Source organism: Onychomys torridus, chromosome 21 (genome assembly GCF_903995425.1).
Source record: "Onychomys torridus chromosome 21, mOncTor1.1, whole genome shotgun sequence".
In the NCBI taxonomy this organism is placed as follows: domain Eukaryota; kingdom Metazoa; phylum Chordata; class Mammalia; order Rodentia; family Cricetidae; genus Onychomys; species Onychomys torridus.
The window spans coordinates 2,871,524-2,890,254 of record NC_050463.1 but is presented as its reverse complement, the minus strand read 5'-3'; the positions used below and the strand labels follow the sequence as shown (position 1 = coordinate 2,890,254).

Genomic DNA, 18,731 nt, shown 5'->3' with positions numbered 1-18,731 from the left:
CCTCCACAGTACTCTGTCACTCAGGACACATTAGCCAATCAGGGCCTCCAGTCCGAATAGGGTGGGCATTTCCTGTCCGCCATTCTTCTGGCTCGGCGGCTCTGAGGCTGAGTGAGACTCTTTTGTTCCGTGTGACCCGCTGCAGGGAGCTGTGAGGAGAGCTGGGCGAGTTCGGAATCCGCTATGGTGAGTGAGGGCCCGCCGTCCCCACGCGGGGAGGAGTCGCGGGTGCGGGGTGGATCCCGGGGCTGTGGGAACCGACAAAGGCGGCGGCCCTGGAGGTCTGAGTTCTCTGCTGTTCCTGCAGCTCCGAAGTCCTGCAGCCTCTGAATAACTTGCATATGCCGCAGCGGTGGCGGCGGGGGCTGCGCAGAACACGGGGATGTGGGCACTGTGCTTGGGTATTTACTTATTGTGACATCAGCGTGTAGTGCGCCCACACGCGCCACTTGTGTTACACCTGGTGGAAGGAAGATTAACTCACAGAGCCCTGGTCACTCTAGTGTCTTCTAGAAGTTCTGCACTTAGCACTGAACATTCAGGTGTAAGACCAGTCTGCAGTTAATTCTGTGCAGGGCGAAAAGTCTGTGTCATTAACTTATTTGCATGTAGATGCCATTGTGATCCAGTCACGTGTGTCAGTAAGACCAGGCATGCTGTGTTTCCTGGCCTGGTGAGTCAAAATTGACTCTATTTTAATTGTATCTTTATACGTTTTCTCTTATGTTCTATTGATATCTTTATTATTTGTGAAACAACACATAGTGTTTTCTAGGCCACCTAGTGCTGCATAGTGAGAGCCCATCTCAAAAAAACCTTAAAGATGTCTCTGTACCTTTTTGTCTGTTTTGTTTTTTTGAGTCAAGCTTTTTCTGCCTGGTATAGGTTATGGAATTAATCTTGAGTTCCTAGCAAAAGCAGTATGTTCTCTTAACAGCTGAGCCATCTCTCCAACCAAAAAAATCTAAGTAGTAATTTTTAAAAGTAACATTTAAAAGTTGAATCTTAGCCAGGTGGTGGTGGCGCACATCTTTAATCCCAGCACCCAGGAAGCAGAGACAGGCAGATCTCTGTGAGTTCGAGGCCAGCCTCGTCTACAAAGCCAGTTCCAAAGGCTCAAAGCTACACAGAGAAATCCTGTCTTGAAAAACCAAAAAAAAAAAAAAAAAAAAAAGTTGAATCTTTTATCAATATAAAAACATTCAAACAATTATGAGGATCTATGTGAGAAAAAATAAATTAACATGATACACTATTAGTCTTCAAAAATTACATTCAAGAGACTTGTCTCCCTAGAGCAAAGACTGTTGTCAACTCTACTCCATATATATATATATATATGAAATCACTGTGTAGGCTTAGCTGGCCTAGAACTCACAGATCTATCTACCTCTGCCTCCTGAGGTCTAGGATTAAAGGCCTAAGCTACCATACCTGGCCCTATTTATAACATATATGTAATATTTACATAAACTATTTTAAGCTGATGGGGTAATAAGAAAAATTGCTTTCTATATCTCAAGTAAATTTATCATGTTCGTTGCATGCTTTTTTTTTTAGCTTTCATTTGCTTTTGCTTTTCTTTTTTATTAAATTTTTTTTCATTTATTTTACATATCAACCAGTTTCCCATCCCTCCTATCCTCCTGTTCCCTACCTCCACCTCCCTACTACTCTCCCCCCATCCACTCCTCCTCTGTCTCCATGCAGAAAGGGGCAGGTCTCTGATGGGAGTCAACAAAATATGGCACATCAAATTGAGGCAGGACCAAGCTCCTCCCCCTGCATCAAGGTTGGAGAAGGCAACCCATCATCAGGAATGGGCTCCCAAAGCCAGCTCAAGCACCAGGGACAGGTCTTATTCCCACTGCTAGGAACCCCACAAATAGACCAAGCTACACAACTGTCACACACATGCAGAGGGCCTAGGTTGATCCCATGCAGGCTTCCTAGCTGCCTACCCAGAGACAAAGAGCTCCCTGGAGCCCAGGTCAGCTGGCTCTGGGGGTTCCTCCATCATGTTCTTGACACACACACACACACACACACACACACACACACACCTCATAATTTCCTTCCTCTCTCTCTTCCACAGGACTCCTGGATCGCGGCCCAGTACTTGGCTGTGGATCTCTAAATTTGCTTCCATCAGTTACTGGATAAAGGCTTTCTGATGACAATTAAGATAGTTCACCAATCTGATTACAGGAGAAGGCCAGTTGAGGCACCCCATCCACTATTGCTAGGAATCTTAGCTGGTGTCATCCTGTGGATTCCTGGGAGATTACCTGGCATGAGATGTCTCTCTAATTCCAAAATGTCCCTCCATCAATATATCTCTTTTATTATTCTCCCCATCCAACCTATCCCCAACACATCCAACCTGATTCCTCATATTCCTGTACCTCCACCCCCCTCAGTTTACCCAGGAGATCTCTTTCTATTTCCCCTTCTCAAGGAAATCTTTGAACCTTTCTTTGGGTCGTCCTTGTTACCTAGCTGCTCTGGGGCTGTGGATTGTAATCTGGTTATCCTTTATAGCTAGTATCCACTTATGAGTGAGTACATACCCTGTTTTTGTGCTAGGTTTGGGTTACCTCACTCAGGATGAATGTTTTTCTAGTTCCATCCATTTGTCTGCAAATTTCATGCTGTCGTGGTTTTTTTTTTTTTTTTTTTTTTTTTTTAATAGCTGAGTGATACTCCATTTTGTAAATGTACTACATTTTCTTTATCTATTCTTCAGTTGAGGGGCAACTAGGTTGTTTCAGGTCCTGGCTATTATGAATGATGCTCCTGAGAATATAGTTGAGCAAATGCCCTTGTGGTATGATTGAGCATCTTTTGGTTCTATGCGCAAGATTAGTATAGCTGGGTCTTGTAAATTGATTCACAGGTTTCTGATAAACCACTATACCAATTTCCAAAGTGGCTGTAGAAGGTTGCAATCCCACCAACAGCAATGGAAGAATGTTTCCCTTGCTCCACATTCTCTCCAACATAGGCTGTCTTTGGTGTTTTTTATCTTAGCCATTTTGACAGATATAAGATGGTGTCTCAGTCATTTTTATTTGCAGCTCCCTGATGCCTACATATGTTGAACAATTCTTTAAGTGTATCTCGGCCATTTGAGATTCTTCTGTTGAGAATTCTCTGTTTATACCTGTACCCCATTTTTCATTAGATTATTTGGTATTTTGATGTCTAGTTTCTTGAGTTCTTTATATATTTTGGAGATTCACCTTCTGGTGTGGAGTTGGTGAATCTTTTCCCATTCTGTAGGCTGCCATTTTGTGTTCTTGACAAGTGTCCTTTGCTTTACAGAGGCTTCTCTGTTTTAGGAGGTCCCATCTATTAATTGTTCTCTGTGTCTGTGTTACTGGTGTTATATTCAGGAAGTTGTCTCCTTTGCCAATGTGATCAAGGCTACTGCCCACTTTCTCTTCTATCAACTTCAGTGTAACTGGGTTTATTTTGAGGTCTTTGATCCACTTGGACTTGAGTTTTTGAAGGCAGTAGACTTATTTCCATTCTTCTTGATGCTGACATCCAGTTATGCCAGCACCATTTATTGAAGATGCTTTTCTTTTTTTCATTGTATAATTTTGGCTTCTTTTTCAAAATTAGATGTTCACTGATGTGTGGATTTACCTCAGGATCTTCGATTCGATTCCATTGATCCATGTGTCTGTTTTTATACCAATATCATGCTGTTTTAATTACTTTAACTCTATAATAGACCTTGAAGTCAGAGATGGTGATGCCTCCAGAAGTTCCTTTATTATACAGGATTGCGTTAGCTATCCTGGGTATTTTGTTTTTCCTTATGAAGTTGAGTATTCTTCTTTTGAAGTCTGTGAAGAATTGTGTTGGTATTTTGATGGGGATTGCATTGAATCTGTAGATTGCTTTTGTAAGATTGCCATTTTTACTATGTTAATCCTGCCAATGCGTGAGCATGGGAGATCTTTCCATTTTCTGATATCTTCTCCGGTTTCTTTCTTTAGAGACTTAAAGTTCTTGTCATATGGGTCTTTCACTTGTTTGGTTAGAGTTACCCCAAGATATTTTACATTATTTGTGGCTGTTTATCATTTGTATGTAGGAGGGCTACTGATTTTCCTTTTTTTACTTAATCTTGAATCCAGCTACGTTACTGAAGGTGTTTATCTGCTGTAGGAGTTTCCTGATAGAATTTTTGAGATCACTTATGTATATTATCATATCATCTGCAAATAGCAAAAGTTCTACTTCTTCCTTTCCAATTTGTATCCCCTTGATCACCTTTTGTTGTCTTATTGCTCTAGCTAGTAACTTCAAATACTATATTGAATAAATATGGAGAGAGTGGACAGCTTTGTCTTGTTCCTGATTTTTATGGAATCGCTTTGAGTTTTTTATCTCCATTTAATTTAATGTTGGCTGTCAGCTTGCTGTATATTGCTTTTATTATGTTTAGCAATGTTCCTTGTATTCCTGATCTCCCCAAGACCTTTATTATGAAGGGGTGTTATATCTTGTCAAAGATTTTTTGCATCTGAAGAGATAATCATGTTCTTTTCTGTCAGTTTATTTATATGGTGGATTACACTGACAGATTTTCATATATTGAACCATCCCTGAACCTCTGAGATGAAGCTTGCTTGATTGTGGTGGATGATTTTTTTTTTTTTTTATATGTTCTTGGATTCCATTTGCCAGTATTTTATTGAGTTTTTTTTTTTTTTTTTGGCCAGAGCTGAGGACTGAACCCAGGGCCTTGTGTTTGCTAGGCAAGTGTTCTACCACTGAGCTAAATCCCCAACCCCTATTGCATGAATGTTCATAAGAGAGATTGGTCTGTAATTCCCTTTCTTTGTTATATCTTTGTGTGCTTTGGATATGAGGATAACTGTAGCTTCATAAAAAGAATTTGGCAATGTTACTTCTGTTTCTATTGTGTGGAACAGTTTGAGGAATGTTGGTTTAGCTCTTCTTTGAAATTCTGGTCCTGGTCTTCTTTGGGAGACTTTAAATGATTACTTCCATTGCCTTTGGGGTTGTAGGTCTATTTAAATTGTTTATCTGGTCTTGGTTTAAATGTGGTATATGGTACCTATCCAGAAAATTGTCCGTTTCTTTTAGATTTTCAAATTTTGTGGAGTCCAGCTATTTTAAGTATGACTTAAAGATGCTCTGGATTTTCTCAGTGTCTGTTATGTCCCCATTTTCATTTCTAATTTTGTTAATTTGGATATTTTCTCTGTGTTTTGGTTAGTTTGGATAAGGGTTTGCCTGTCTTATCGATTTTCTCAAAGAACCAACTTTGTTTCATTGATTCTTTTTACTGTTCTCTTTGTTTCTATTTGATTAATTTCAGCCCAGGGTTTGATTATTTCCTCCCAGCTACTTCTCTTAGGTGAGTTTGCTTCTTTATGTTCTACAACTTTTAGGTGTGCAGTTAAGTCATTAGTCTGAGATCTCTCCAAATTCTTTATGTAGGCCCTTAGTGCTATAAACTTGCTCTTAGCACTGCTTTCACAGTGTCTCATAAGTTTGGATATGATGTGGATTCAGTTTGATTGAATTCTAGGAAGTCTTTAATTTCTTTATTTCTTCCTGACCTGTTGGTAATTCAGTTGAGAGTTAATTCAGTTTCCATGAGTTTGAAATTTGTCTGTAGTTTGTGTTGTTGTTGATCTCTAACTTTAACCCATTGTGAACCAATAAGATATAGGGATTTATTACAATTTTTTTTTGTATCTGTTGAGACTTTATATATGGCCAGTTTTTGAGAAAGGTCCATGAGTTGCTGAGAAGGTATATACTTTTGTGTTGGGTGAAATGTTCTTTAGGTGTCTTAAGTTGGGTATAGGAGTCTATGCATCCATGGTCTCTTTCTGTCTGCAAAATGTCTGTCCAGGACCTTCTGGCTTATAGAGTCTCCATTGAGAAGTAGGGTGTAATTCTGAGAGATCTGCCTTTATATGTTATTTGGCCTTTTCTCATTGCAGCTTTTAATATTCTTTCTTTATTCTGTATGTTTAGTGTTTTGATTATTATGTGGCAAAATAACTTTTTTTTTTTTTTTGGTGCAGCCTATTTAGTGTTCTTTAAGCTTCTTGTACCTTTATAGGCATGTTCTTTTTGAGGTTAGAAAAGTTTTCTTGTATGATTTTCTTGAATATGTTTTCTGTGCCTTTGAGCTAGGATTTTCCTCTTTCTTCTATCCCTATTATGTATATGCTTGCCAACTTCCCTCTCACACCAGAAGAAGGGTCAGATCTGTTGGAGCTATAGGTTTGCGATAAGCCAGTCTGGGTATTGGGAACCAGGCTCAGGTCGTCTGCAAGAGTAGCATAGTCTTGACAACTCAGCCTTCTCTGCAGGCACTTCAGGTTTCTGAAGCTAATGAGACAGTACCCTTGGAAGATGGCTTACTTAACTTTACTTTTGTTTGTTTGTTTTTGTTTTGAGACAAGATCTCTCTGTAGTTTTGGTACCTGTCCTGGATCTTGCTCTGTAGACCAGGATGGCCTTGAAGTCACAGAGATCTTCCTGCCTGCCTCTGCCTCCCAAGGGCTGGGATTATAGGCATGTATCACCACTGCCCGGCTTAACTTTATGTTTTTAATGACATATACCTGGCATTCAAATCGCACTCACTCAGTGCTACTTGACACCCTCAAATGAGCAAGAGTCACTATAGAATTCTTGGCCATAGTCCTCATGGCTGTCTTCATGTTCACAAGTAAGATGCTACAAAGAAACATAAACTTATACTTTGAAATGACCAGATATTCTGTGTGTTATAATGTGAAAATACTTTGCCCAAGCAAAATCATTAGGGAAGGGAAAGCCATCTTCTGCTACTGATCACCTTCTGCATACTAATCTTTTTAGCAGTTATGTACAATTGTGAACAGTTGTGACAGTGGTACCGCTTGCAACTCTGACCCATCCATGAACTATCAGTAATTGTCCAGGCACTATATAATCATCATTGGCATGTGACTCCACCTTCTATTTTCCACATTCAGGTAGAAATGAGTAGCCACTTTCAGTCTGGATTCAAATAGCTCTAGTTCTTTTATTCCTCTTAAGATAATGTGCAAAGATTCTTCAATGCTGTCCAATATTGTAGAACTTTAAATAAATTGGTTGGTGCAAAATTAGGTATTAGGCATTTTGATTTTGATGAAATACCACTGGAAATACCAAGAGCAGCTCATGAGGCTGAGAAAGAATTGGCAAATGAATTCCTTTTTCCTGTCATGCCATAGCTTTCCTAGTTTGTAAAGTTAGCATTTTCATAGGGTCTCGTAAGTCCTCATCAGGAAATGGAGGGAATTTAAGATTATGTAGATTATAGAATTCCTCACTACATGCTTCAAGATCATCTTCACGCCAATGTGCCTAAGTATTTAAAGGAGGTTTCAGTAAGGGAGCAGAAGGAACCGTCTCCAGGGAGGTTGTCAGTGGCACCGTGATTCCTTTAACTATGACATGACCTTTTTAGTTGTATTAATACGGTTGGCATGTCCTGCTTGTTGATCATGAGGCTCTGTACTCAAGAAAATGAAATGATTTAGAGGAGGAAATTGTAGGACAAAATGCAGGCCTGTCCTGGTAGTTAGCCTACTTTATACACTGTGCTTCTAAGTAAGAAGTGTGACCCATCATGCTCCTGAATATTCCCTGAAGTGAGAACATTGAATTATAAAGAAGCATGAGTAGCCAATAGCCAATATGTCAGGCCTGCTGACATACATGTGCTCACCATGTCTCTTTTATGTGCCTCTTTCACATAGAAACCCAGGTGGGTTGTGTGAGCATTCGTGTTTCAATCAAATGTAATATGCTAACCAAACAGACTTGATAGGCTTCCACTATATAAGTAGATACTTACATGCAGTAAAGCATATACTGTTCCCTGAGACCATCTCTGGAGGAGTTCTTCTCCCTGCCCTTTACTGACACACAGGCATTGTGGTCTTTTGGGGAGGACAGCCAGTAATGATTGTAACAGCAACTTGGTGCCAAGTGGGTGACTAACTCACCCACATTATGATCCATTTGCACAAAGGTACATATGCACTATAAAGAAATGTCATTAAATATTTGAGAAACATTCAAGCCTAAAAGTTATTATCAGTACTGTTCCCTCCCCACCCCCCTGGAAAGGTCTTACTAATTCACGCTCGCATGCCTGGAATTTACTATATAGAGCAAGTTTGCCTGTGTTCTCTGGTGCTAATATTAAAAGTGTATGTCACTGTACCCAGCCTCATTGTTTACTATTTAAATATCACTACCTGGAGAATGTTTCTTTGTAGAGTTGAAAATGGGAGATGACCCTCAGCTATTTATTGAACTTGAGGCCAACCTGAGCTACTTGAGGCTATTTCCACCCCAAACAAAACAAGGTGTGTGTGGTGGGGCACAGTGTAATATCAGGACTCAGGCAGCAGAGGCAGAAGGAAGGAAGCACATTTTTGTTAGAGTTTGCATAGAGATCCAGACCAGTCAGGACTGCATCAGCAGACTTTGCTCCTGAAGCAACACCACAAAAGATGCCATACCCTATGAAAGTAGAATACCTACAAGTGATTAAGGTGCTGGCTTCTGAGACTGAGTTTAATCCCCAGGACCTATCTAATGGAAAAATATGACTTTGACAAGTTATTCTCTGACTTTCACATGTGTGCAACACTTACGTCATCATGCATGGAAGATGGGTTTTGGAGATGTAAGTCAGGGTATAATACCTGACCAAGCATATGAAAGCTCTGGATCCCATCCTAGCACCTCAGAAAAACATCTTGCTTGAGACAATTCTGCTTTGCTGTCCCTGATATCCTGCACCTCCCTGTGCAGCCCATGCTAGTCTGCATGCTTGGATTACAGGCATATATCACCTAGTCAGCTTGATATATTGTTTAAAAATCTCCTGAAGAGTTGGGGTAAAGATTGCCTAATCAAACAGAAGCACTAGCAGCTGAATGCGTTTATACTCCTCTTGCCCCAGGAGTTCAATCCAGCAGGGCATAGCCTCTGGAAGCTCCTTTCTGTTCTCCCCAACTTGAGAGGTCACTCATCTGTGTTCCCATTTAATCCAATTAATGTAAATTATCAGAGTGCTTGATAGTTTTATGTCATTTTGACACAAGCTAGAGTCATCTGAGAGGGGGGAGCCTCAATGAAGGAAATGCTTCCATAGATCTAGATGTAGGCAAGCCTGTAGGGCATTTCCTTGATTAGTAAGTGATTGGGAAGTGCCCAGCCCATTAGGATTGAGGCACCCCATGGACTGGTCATCCTGGGTTCTATAAGAAAAAAGCTGAGCAAGCCATGGTGAGCAGGTTAGTAAGCAGCACCTTCTATGGCCTCTGCATCTGCTCCTGCTTTCAGGTTCCTGGACTGTTTGAGTTCCTGTCATGCCTTCCCTCAAAGCATGAGGAGCTGGAGCCTTTGTGAGGAAAAATGCTTATTTTTGACCTCACCATGCCATGAGCACAACTCTCCTGATTTTATTGTCTCCATGGAAGGCAGAGTTGCTATCTCACATAGCCCTAGTTTCTCTGGGGGCTTCTTGAAGTTCTGTCCTTCCCATTTAACATGCAGTAGCAGGATCCTACTGGAGTTAATTTTGCACAAATCTTAAAATCTGTGTTATTAATACATTTGCATATAAATGACCCAGTGTTCCAGTTACCTGTGTTAGTAAGGCCATACTAGGTATCCTAGTCTCATTTGTCAACAGTGACTGTATTTCAGTTGTGTTCTTATGTCTGTTTGCTCTAAAGTTCCTTTCCCAGACAGTAAAATCTTTATGGTAGTTGTACTTGAACTTTTGAAGTTGGATGATGTCTTTAATGTGCTATGTATTCGATCTTGATCATTTTTTACATTCATGATGTCCTTTTGCCATCAGTTTAATGTTGTTGATAGCATATATTATTAGACTTTTATAGCAGGAATCTTAAAAGGTCTTATTAATAGAATCAAACCTGAGCCATGTATTGGGGTGAACACTGGAAGATCAGAGAAGCAGAACAAGCCACAGCTACCTCACCTTGCCAGTTCCTCTTCTGATCCTGTTTCTGGAAGCCCCTGTGTCCTCATCCAGAAAGAATCTCAGCTGAACTGTGCTGTTCAAAAGCCTGAAAGCTTGACCAGCCAAATGCTTCTAGTTTCTGCTCCTCACGCCTTATATACCTTTCTGTTTTCTGCCATTACTCCCTGGGATTAAAGGCGTGAGTCACCATGCTTGGCTGCATTCATGAACAGATGGATTTCTGCCTCTGGAATGCTAGGATTAAAGGCGTGTGCTACCACTGCCTATCCTCTATGTTTAATATTGTGGCTATTCTGTCTCTTGAGTCCAAATAAGTTTATTAGGGTACACAATATTTTGGGGAACACAATACCACCACAGACTTTATATTAAATTTCTGTTAAGTCTAGAAATTGTGTGTTTTCCTAACATACTAATGACATAATAGGCAAAAGGGCAGCAAACCACAGGGATACTTTGTTGGCAAGGATGGCCCAGCTCCCTGCTATGACACTTCCGTCCTCTATCAGACACAAGGCCTAATGGGGCCAACACTTCTCAAGGTTTAAATGTGTCCTGTTGCACCTGTTCTTTAAAAGAACATTTTAATTAGGTTCCATGAACATAGGAGGAGATGGTACCTGTGGCTTAGACATGTTGGCTCCATACAACAAAGTAATAGAGGAAAGAATTCTGTGGCCTCATGTTGAGTCCATCCATGTGTCTTACCACAAATTGTAAATGTGGAAGCCAAGCACTGTCTTCCAGGTATTTTACCTTTTTTGTTTGCTAAGGTGTGTCACTGTAGGTGTGCTTTGGGGTTTCAAAAGCCAAAACAAGGTTTCTTTCTGTTTGCCTGTCTGTATCAGGATATTGGTCTCAGCCCCATGCTTTCCTACCTTGATGCTGCCATTCATGATGAAAATGGACTAATCCTCTGTCTGTGTAATCATGTCCCAGCATAAAAAGCCTTCCATTATAACTGTCACTTTGGTCATTGTGTTTCCTCACAGCAACAGAGCAGTAATTAGGATAGATGCTTTGTGTAGTATTTTGGCATATTGTCTACATGTATATTGTTCCTGTATCCTGTGAAAACAAGTACAGCTAAATTAAAGAGTCGTAGACTGTCTTGACAAAACATTTAGTCTGTGGCTTGGTTATTATTTATCACTTAAGCAGATGTATAGCACGTCGGAGTGCACTGTGTAGTCCATGTTGGTTGAAGAATGAAGGTATTCCAGAGATGAAATTTTAAGGCCTATGTGGCAGCATGAAGGTCCAACCTCTTCTGATGGACTGAACCCCGAACAGCCATACAAAGGTGTATTTATTGAAAGTTAGACAGCGTATTTCCTCATATAAGGTCCTGAATCTTAATTTATATATCTGACTGAAGGTAAGCATCACTTGCCTCTATGACTCTAGTTCTTTATTATGTAATATTTTCAATACCCATAATACAAGAGGCTCAGGTGTGCTTGAGACATCTTGTGACCAAAGTCATGAGATTTCTGCAAAGCCCTTTCAGCAAAACAGTCACTGTTTTCCATAAGAATTCTTGAAGGTCAAAGTACTCCTGAGAACTGGTTGTTCATTCAAATATTACCCCAGATACAGTGACTCTGCTAAATTTCTACATTTCCCCCTTTTGTTTTAGCTAATCTAATTACATTGAAGGTTATGCAGCTGCACAGTGAAGATAGTCTCATGTACATAAGTCACAATATATTTGAAAAGTGTTAAAATTAAGCAAAAACAAGTCTCACAATTGCCAGAATAAGAAACTTTATCAAAATGATTTATAGTGTTAAATGAAGGTATGGTATCTGCAAGGCATCCATGACATCCATTCCAGACATGTCAGGTAACTTAACAGAAAAGGTTTTCTTAATTTCTTGTTGTAAATCATAAATCATTTGAGAACCATAGGGTGACTCAACAACTGCATTTTAACCTTATCCCAATCATACTTTCTTTCATTAAACTCTAATACAGTAGGTGGAATACAATTAAGTTGTAACATTCCAAACACATTTTAACTGAATCTGTTCCTTTTAAGTCTCTAACTAAAAGTAACACAGCTTGCATCAAATCTGCTATTTCACTAACTTTGTCACCCTATCTGTTTAATTCTGCTGAGCCCAAAGTTTGTAAATGCTGATGCCAGTTGCTAACAAATTCAGCAATTTAAGTTTCTTTATGAAGAGCTACTCAGACTGTTGCAACAGTAGCAGTCAATGCAATAATTCCCATTGATAAGTTTTGGGTTCATGGTTATTGGATATCCTCTGCCGCTAATGTAATAAGTCTTATCAGGTCAATTTAATAAATCCAGGTTTAATGAACAGAGCAAAGCAGCTCCCTGGTGACTCTCAGGAGGGCAGGAGAGGAATCACATGGCTGATCTAAAAGGAGGGATCTTAAATACACTGTAGGTGCAGGGTGATGATGTTTCCTTTACAAGCTGGATTTATGCCCAAATATAATGCTTTAGGCTGGGATTGGGCCACAGCCAGCTTCAGGGAAGGAGCCTCCAGCTGTCAAGAATGCAGAACTGGGCTTTTTCATGGTTTTTCTGAAAGGGCGGGTTTTGAATAGCCAGGAATGGGGCTTCCTGGAGTGAGCTAGAGGTTCCAGCCAAATGTCCCAATGTTTTTGGGTATACGGGTGCTGGTTCAAATCTGGCTACTTTCTCTTATCATGGGACAGTGTGGGGAGAGGGAATAGGCAGTCAGTTGGCTCATGCTCAGTGGGAGGTATGGGTGTAGAAGCATCTGGTTAACTACCACCTAAGACCTCAGGAATCCATTCTGGGAGGAAGAGGGAGGATAAGGCAAGTTGATAGGAGAAAAAAAAAATAGATTACCACTGGCCCTGTGAACAGGGCTAGCTGTGGGAAGAGTGAAGACTGCCAGAAAGAATGCAATGGAGATGTGCCCTGGTCATAGTGATGAAGTTTTTCAGATGGTTTGTGGAGTGGCTCGAACTTAGTTTCCACCAGGCCAGATTCCTTGATACAGCAGCAGCACTCTTTCCCCAGGAACATGCAGGTGTCTTGTCTTGGCCAAGCAGGGAAATCAATCCCTCAGTGTCCTGCTTCTCCACAGTCTGGACAGAATCTTGGCAGCAGTTGAGGTGAAAGGCAGTTTTTTTTCTACTCTGTGACTTGATTTGCTACATTTAATGCATGCTCTAGGCCGGATGGGACACAGGAAAACTTCTGACTACAGAGAATAAGTAATTATGTGAAGAGATTTATTTAAGTCTAATAAAACCTTTAGGATAGCATACAACTCTAGTTTTTGAACTGGAGCATGTGGACTTTGAATTACTTTACTGATGTTTCCTGCTTTATAACCAGCCATTCCTAATTTGCTTGTGTCAGCACAGAATGTAAGAGCCCCAGAAATAGGCACTCGACTCACCATGCTGGGAAGAACCCATTCAGTTATTTTTATGAACTGAAGTCTTTAACTTTTAGGGTATTTATTGTTAATTTCTCTTAAATAATTACTATAGGATATTTTCCAGCCATTATTAATTACTTATAATTGCATAATTTCTACATGAGTATAAGGTACAGCTGCATCTACATGAGTATAAAGTACAGCTGCATCTATTCCTCATAATTGATGAAGTCTTGTTCTTCTTATAATTAATTCAGAAATCTTTTCTTTATAGGTTTTTAACTTTTTACTCTGTTTATGAGCTAAAAATATCCATTCTAAAATATTATCTTCTCTTTACATAATAAGCCCAGTAGGAGAATGGGTAGAAGGGGAAATTACCAAAATACACTCAGTTGTGAAATCTAATCCATCTATACAGGCACTCTTTTCTGTCTCAACTGTTAAATGCCTTGGACTATTTAAATCTGAGTCACCTTGCAAAATTTGAAACAAATTACTTAGTTCTTAAGTAGACAATCCAATGGTAGTCCGCAACCAAATAATATTCTTAACAATTTCAGAAAATCATTAAGTTTGTATAATTGATCTAATCTGTACTTTTTGCAGCTGAATTTTTTGTTTACTCAATTTAAATCCTAGATACCTAAGCAAATCCCCTATTTGGATTTTTTTAGGAGCACTTTGCAATCCCCAATGAGGTAAGATCTGTTGTACCTCAGCAAACACCTTTTCCAGGATATCAGTATCAGAGGCAGCTATTAAGAAATCATGCATATAATGATAAATAATATACTGAGGAAATTGTTTATGAACTACTTCCAGTGGTTGATTTACAAAATATTGACATAGGGTTGTATTATTTAACATTCCTTGTGGAAGAATCTTTTAATTAATCACTTTATTGGCTGAGCATTATTATAAGTAGGAATGGTAAAACAACAATAGTTGTGTGCTAAACTCAGGGACATCTGGCCACCTTATCTAATGGTTGGAATGTTTGGGATGTTAGGTACTTTCCCATCCCTGGGTGGATCACTGGATGGTGTCAGCTCTTGGTTTTCCTGGAATCTGGGCGTTGCCTTCCAGAAGCAGTATCTGGGCCTCTAAACCTGTCATGGTAGCTGTGTGGTCAAGCTGTTTGGGCACACTTACACATCTTTCTGTAGTTGAAACTGAGCAGCCCTGTTCATTTCATGCAGCCACATTTCCAACATAACACACTCCGTCCTGAATAACTTAAGGTAAAATAGAAGCAAATGCTTTTCCTTGATAAGACATTTTTTCTGCCCTGATATATTTAGTTTATATTTTTGGCTGATAGAATTAGGCTTTACTATATGTGCTTTACCCACGTTTTTAAGTTTAAACTTTAGCAGAGGTTTCGTTTTCTTCCAGCAGGATGGCATGCATTCATGACATTAATACAGCTCTCCTGAATCACTACATTGCAGATGTGTAACATTCTGCATATCTTTATGCTTGTTTTAATATTTCTTTTTAGTTTTTGAAATGCATGCATGAGTCTTTCCCCTGTATATATGCAGGTGTACCATGGGTGTCTGCTGTTCACTGAAGTCAGAGCAGAGCCCTGGATAGTCTTGAAATTGAGTTCCAAAAATTGGGAGCCGTAATTGAGTCCTAGGGACTGATGCAGGTCCTCTATAAAAGCAAAAGGTGATCTTAACTGTTGATCCATACTTATATTCTACTGGGATTTTTGCTTGTTTGTTTGTTTTATGGTTTAACATCAGCCTTTCCTTCACTAATGTTTCAGAGAATCATTTTGATATGTGTGTCAGTGACTTAATAAAAATGCATTTTTTCATAGGAATATCATATTAGCTATATAGTTCAAATGAGGAACTCCAGTATAGTGATATTTTATTTGTATTGAAATGTGATTTTATTTGAATGTTAATAAAGTTGCCTTGAGGTCAGAGCAAGCCAAGAGCAGAAGCTGAGTGGTAGTGGTGCATACCTTTAATCCCAGCACTTGGGAGGCAGAGCTAGGTAGATCTCTTGTGTGTTCAAGGACACAGCCAGCATGGCAGACATACGCCTTTAATCTCAACCATAGAAGACCTGGAGGTCTGTACAAACAGGCAGTGACGAGGAGGTCATGTGGCTGGGTTTACAACCAATGAGGAAACAGAACAGAAAATCTATAAAAAAGATAGGACACACAGAGGTAGCTCTCTGGCGGAGAGGAAGAACAGCAGAAGCAGTGAAGGGTAAAGTTTTCCACTCTTGCTCTGACCTCGTGGTTTTTAACTCTGCAATTGGTTCTGTGTTTCTTACTTAACAAACCGGTTACATCTACACTCCAGTTTTCTGAAAGTACGTTTCTAAAATCTATGTTTAGCTCATTGAGGGAATTTAGAGTGAGCCCCTTGTGCTCAGTGTTTTTCTTTGTTTGACAGGGTCTCAATATGTACATTTGACTATCATAGAAATCTCTACATAGACCAGGCTGGTCTGGAAATCACAGAGATTCACTTGTCTCTGCCTCGTGAGTTTGGGGATTAAAAGTGTGCACCACCAAGCTCCATCTTGTCAATCGTTTTATGATGTCAGTAACTTTGAAACAAATTTGCTATTGTTTACTCAATTCTATTGCTTTGTTTAAATATTTCTATATTATAGGTCAGCATTTCTCTTTCAATGCCATATAGTAGTATTCATAGGGATCAAAAATGAGTCATAATCCTCTTTCTCTAATTCCCTCTAAAATGGTTTCCTGATTGCCTTTGAAATTCTGTGATATGAAATAAATTTGTCAAGCACACATAATTATGTAAATATAATCCCAGTGAGGTGAACATTTGCAGAGCATTCAGTCTTACCATTTCTGTTTCATATGTGTATGTGATTTTTAGGATACAGTGACCTATGAGGATGTGCAAGTGAACTTCACCCATGAAGAGTGGGCTTTGTTGGATCCTTCCCAGAAGAGTCTCTACAGAGACGTGATGCTAGAAACCTATGATAATCTCACTGCTATAGGTAAGAATGTGAGTTTTCCTTCACTTTTTAACTTACAGCTATAAACCTTTCTTAGGAATTTTTGTTCCACTGTGAAAGAAGAATGTGGTCCATAAATTAGGCATGGTTCTAAGTTTCACTGAATATAATAACTCAAAATTTGCATAATTTCCAATAATATATCATCCATTTCTGGTACTGTATTTTAGGCTATAAATGGGAGGACCAGAATATTGGAGAACATTGTCAAGGTTCTAGAAGACATGGAAGGTAATATTCATGTACAAGGTGATATGCCTGTGGAGAACTTTTTTGTTTTTTTTTTTATTTTGAGCTGAGGATTGAACCCAGGGCCTTGTGCTTGCTAGGCAAGCATGCTACCACTGAGCTAAATCCCCAACCTCTCTGGAGAACTTTTAAAGTGCTCTGATATTTAATGAAAACCAACAGTATAAATAATTACAGCTTATAATTAAATATAACATAAATTCTAACAATATCATGTATCTCACTTTCAGATAGCTAATATCGGTTTACAAGGTGTTCATGTAAGAGACAAGACAAAGAAACAATGCCTTGGCAAATGGCACCAAATCAATCATAACTCCCTGAGATCCATGCATCCATTTAGTTTCATTCTATTCAACTAATGGAAAGGCATTCACATTGATTAGGGGATTAGGGTATGTCCAAAAACGTTCATAAGCAAATTGTCCCTTTGTTAAGCTTGTGTTACTCATATACTTAAAGAGAGTTACCATAGTTTAGTTTAAGGGGCAGTTTATGAGATTCAAGAGTGTTGTCTTTATGGAGAAACCTTAATCCCTGTACTACATCTATGAGGAACAAAATGTTAAACTGTGTGAATGCAGTGTGAAGAAAACTCTTTGATTGTTATTTTCTTTTAACAGGTATATCATCTGTCACTCTGGATATAAACCATGTGAGCATAAGGGATCTGGAAAAAAGATAGGTACCTCTCTCTCACCCAGAAAAATCAAAAGATATGCAGTGGTTACCTCTATGAGTAGGCAATGTGATCATGAAACAAGTGTAGAATTAATTGAATTTCCAACTTCACTGGAAATACACCAACATACTTACAATGGAGAAAAGCCTTATGAGTACAAAGAACCTGGAAATTTTTCTGTCTGTACTGGATCATGTTGCACATGTACTGTGACTCCCACTATACGAAAATGTTATGAATGCAATCAGTGTGGTAAAGCTTTCAGTTCTTCCAGTTCTCTTCAAAGAAATGTAAAAACTCATATGGAAAAAGGAACTGATAATTGTGAGCCATGTACTAAAGGCATGAACCATCACAGATATCTTGAAAGATGCAAAAGAACCCATAAAGAAGAGGAATCCTATGAATGTAAACAACCTGATAAAACATTTATATATGATTGCCCTTTACAGTTACAGCAAAGAACACATTTGAAAATTAAACCCTATGAATATAATCAAAATTTTAAAGCTTTTGCATGTCATAGTTATCTTCAGTTACCCAGAACTAATGCTTTAATGAAACAGTATAAAGATAAGCAATGTGGTAAAGCTTTTACATACCCCAGTATTCTTAAACAACATGAAAGAAGTTATACTGGAGAGAAATCCTATGAATGTAATCAATGTGGTAAAGCATTTGCAGAAAAAAGTCATCTTCTCAATCATGAAAAAAGTCATATTGGAAATAAACCCTATGAATGCAATCAATGTGGTAAAGCCTTTTCAAGTAAAAGTCATCTTCATAGTCATGAAAGAATTCATAGTAGAGAGAAACCCTATGAATGTAATCAATGTGGTAAAACCTTTTCATGGAAAAGTCTTCTTCACAGACATGAAAGAAGCCATACTGGAGAGAAACCTTATGAATGTAATCAATGTGGTAAAGCCTTTGCAAGTAAAAGTCATCTTCACAGTCATGAAAGAATTCATAGTGGAGAGAAACCCTATGAATGTAATCAATGTGGTAAAGCATTTGCATGGAAAAGTCTTCTTCACAGACATGAAAGAATTCATACTGGAGAGAAACCGTATGAATGTAATCAATGTGGTAAAGCATTTACATATAAAACTGATCTTCACAGTCATGAAAGAATTCATAATGGAGAGAAACCTTATGAATGTAATCAATGTGGTAAAACGTTTCCACATAAAAGTCACCTTTACTATCACAAAAGAATTCATAATGGAGAGAAACCCTATGAATGTAATCAATGTGGTAAAACATTTGCATGGAAAAGTGATCTTCACAATCATGAAAGAATTCATACTGGAGAGAAACCTTATGAATG

General features: G+C 38.9%; 1 protein-coding gene across 1 annotated transcript; it reads left to right on the top strand.

The window, feature by feature from the left end:
- The first annotated feature begins 86 nt into the window (after positions 1 to 86).
- Positions 87 to 16,705, top strand: LOC118571703 (zinc finger protein 431-like). Its single transcript, XM_036170927.1, has 3 exons — positions 87 to 186; positions 16,326 to 16,452; positions 16,641 to 16,705. The coding sequence occupies exons 1-3, from the start codon at positions 184 to 186 to the stop codon at positions 16,703 to 16,705; spliced, it is 195 nt and encodes a 64-aa protein (XP_036026820.1). The 5' UTR covers positions 87 to 183.
- The last annotated feature ends 2,026 nt before the right edge of the window (positions 16,706 to 18,731 follow it).

Bases quoted from the DNA above. Each gene is read 5' to 3' on its own strand.
- LOC118571703 (XM_036170927.1), top strand. The intron at 16,453-16,640 runs GTAAGAATGTGA...ACTGTATTTTAG, and splicing joins TGATAATCTCACTGCTATAG to GCTATAAATGGGAGGACCAG.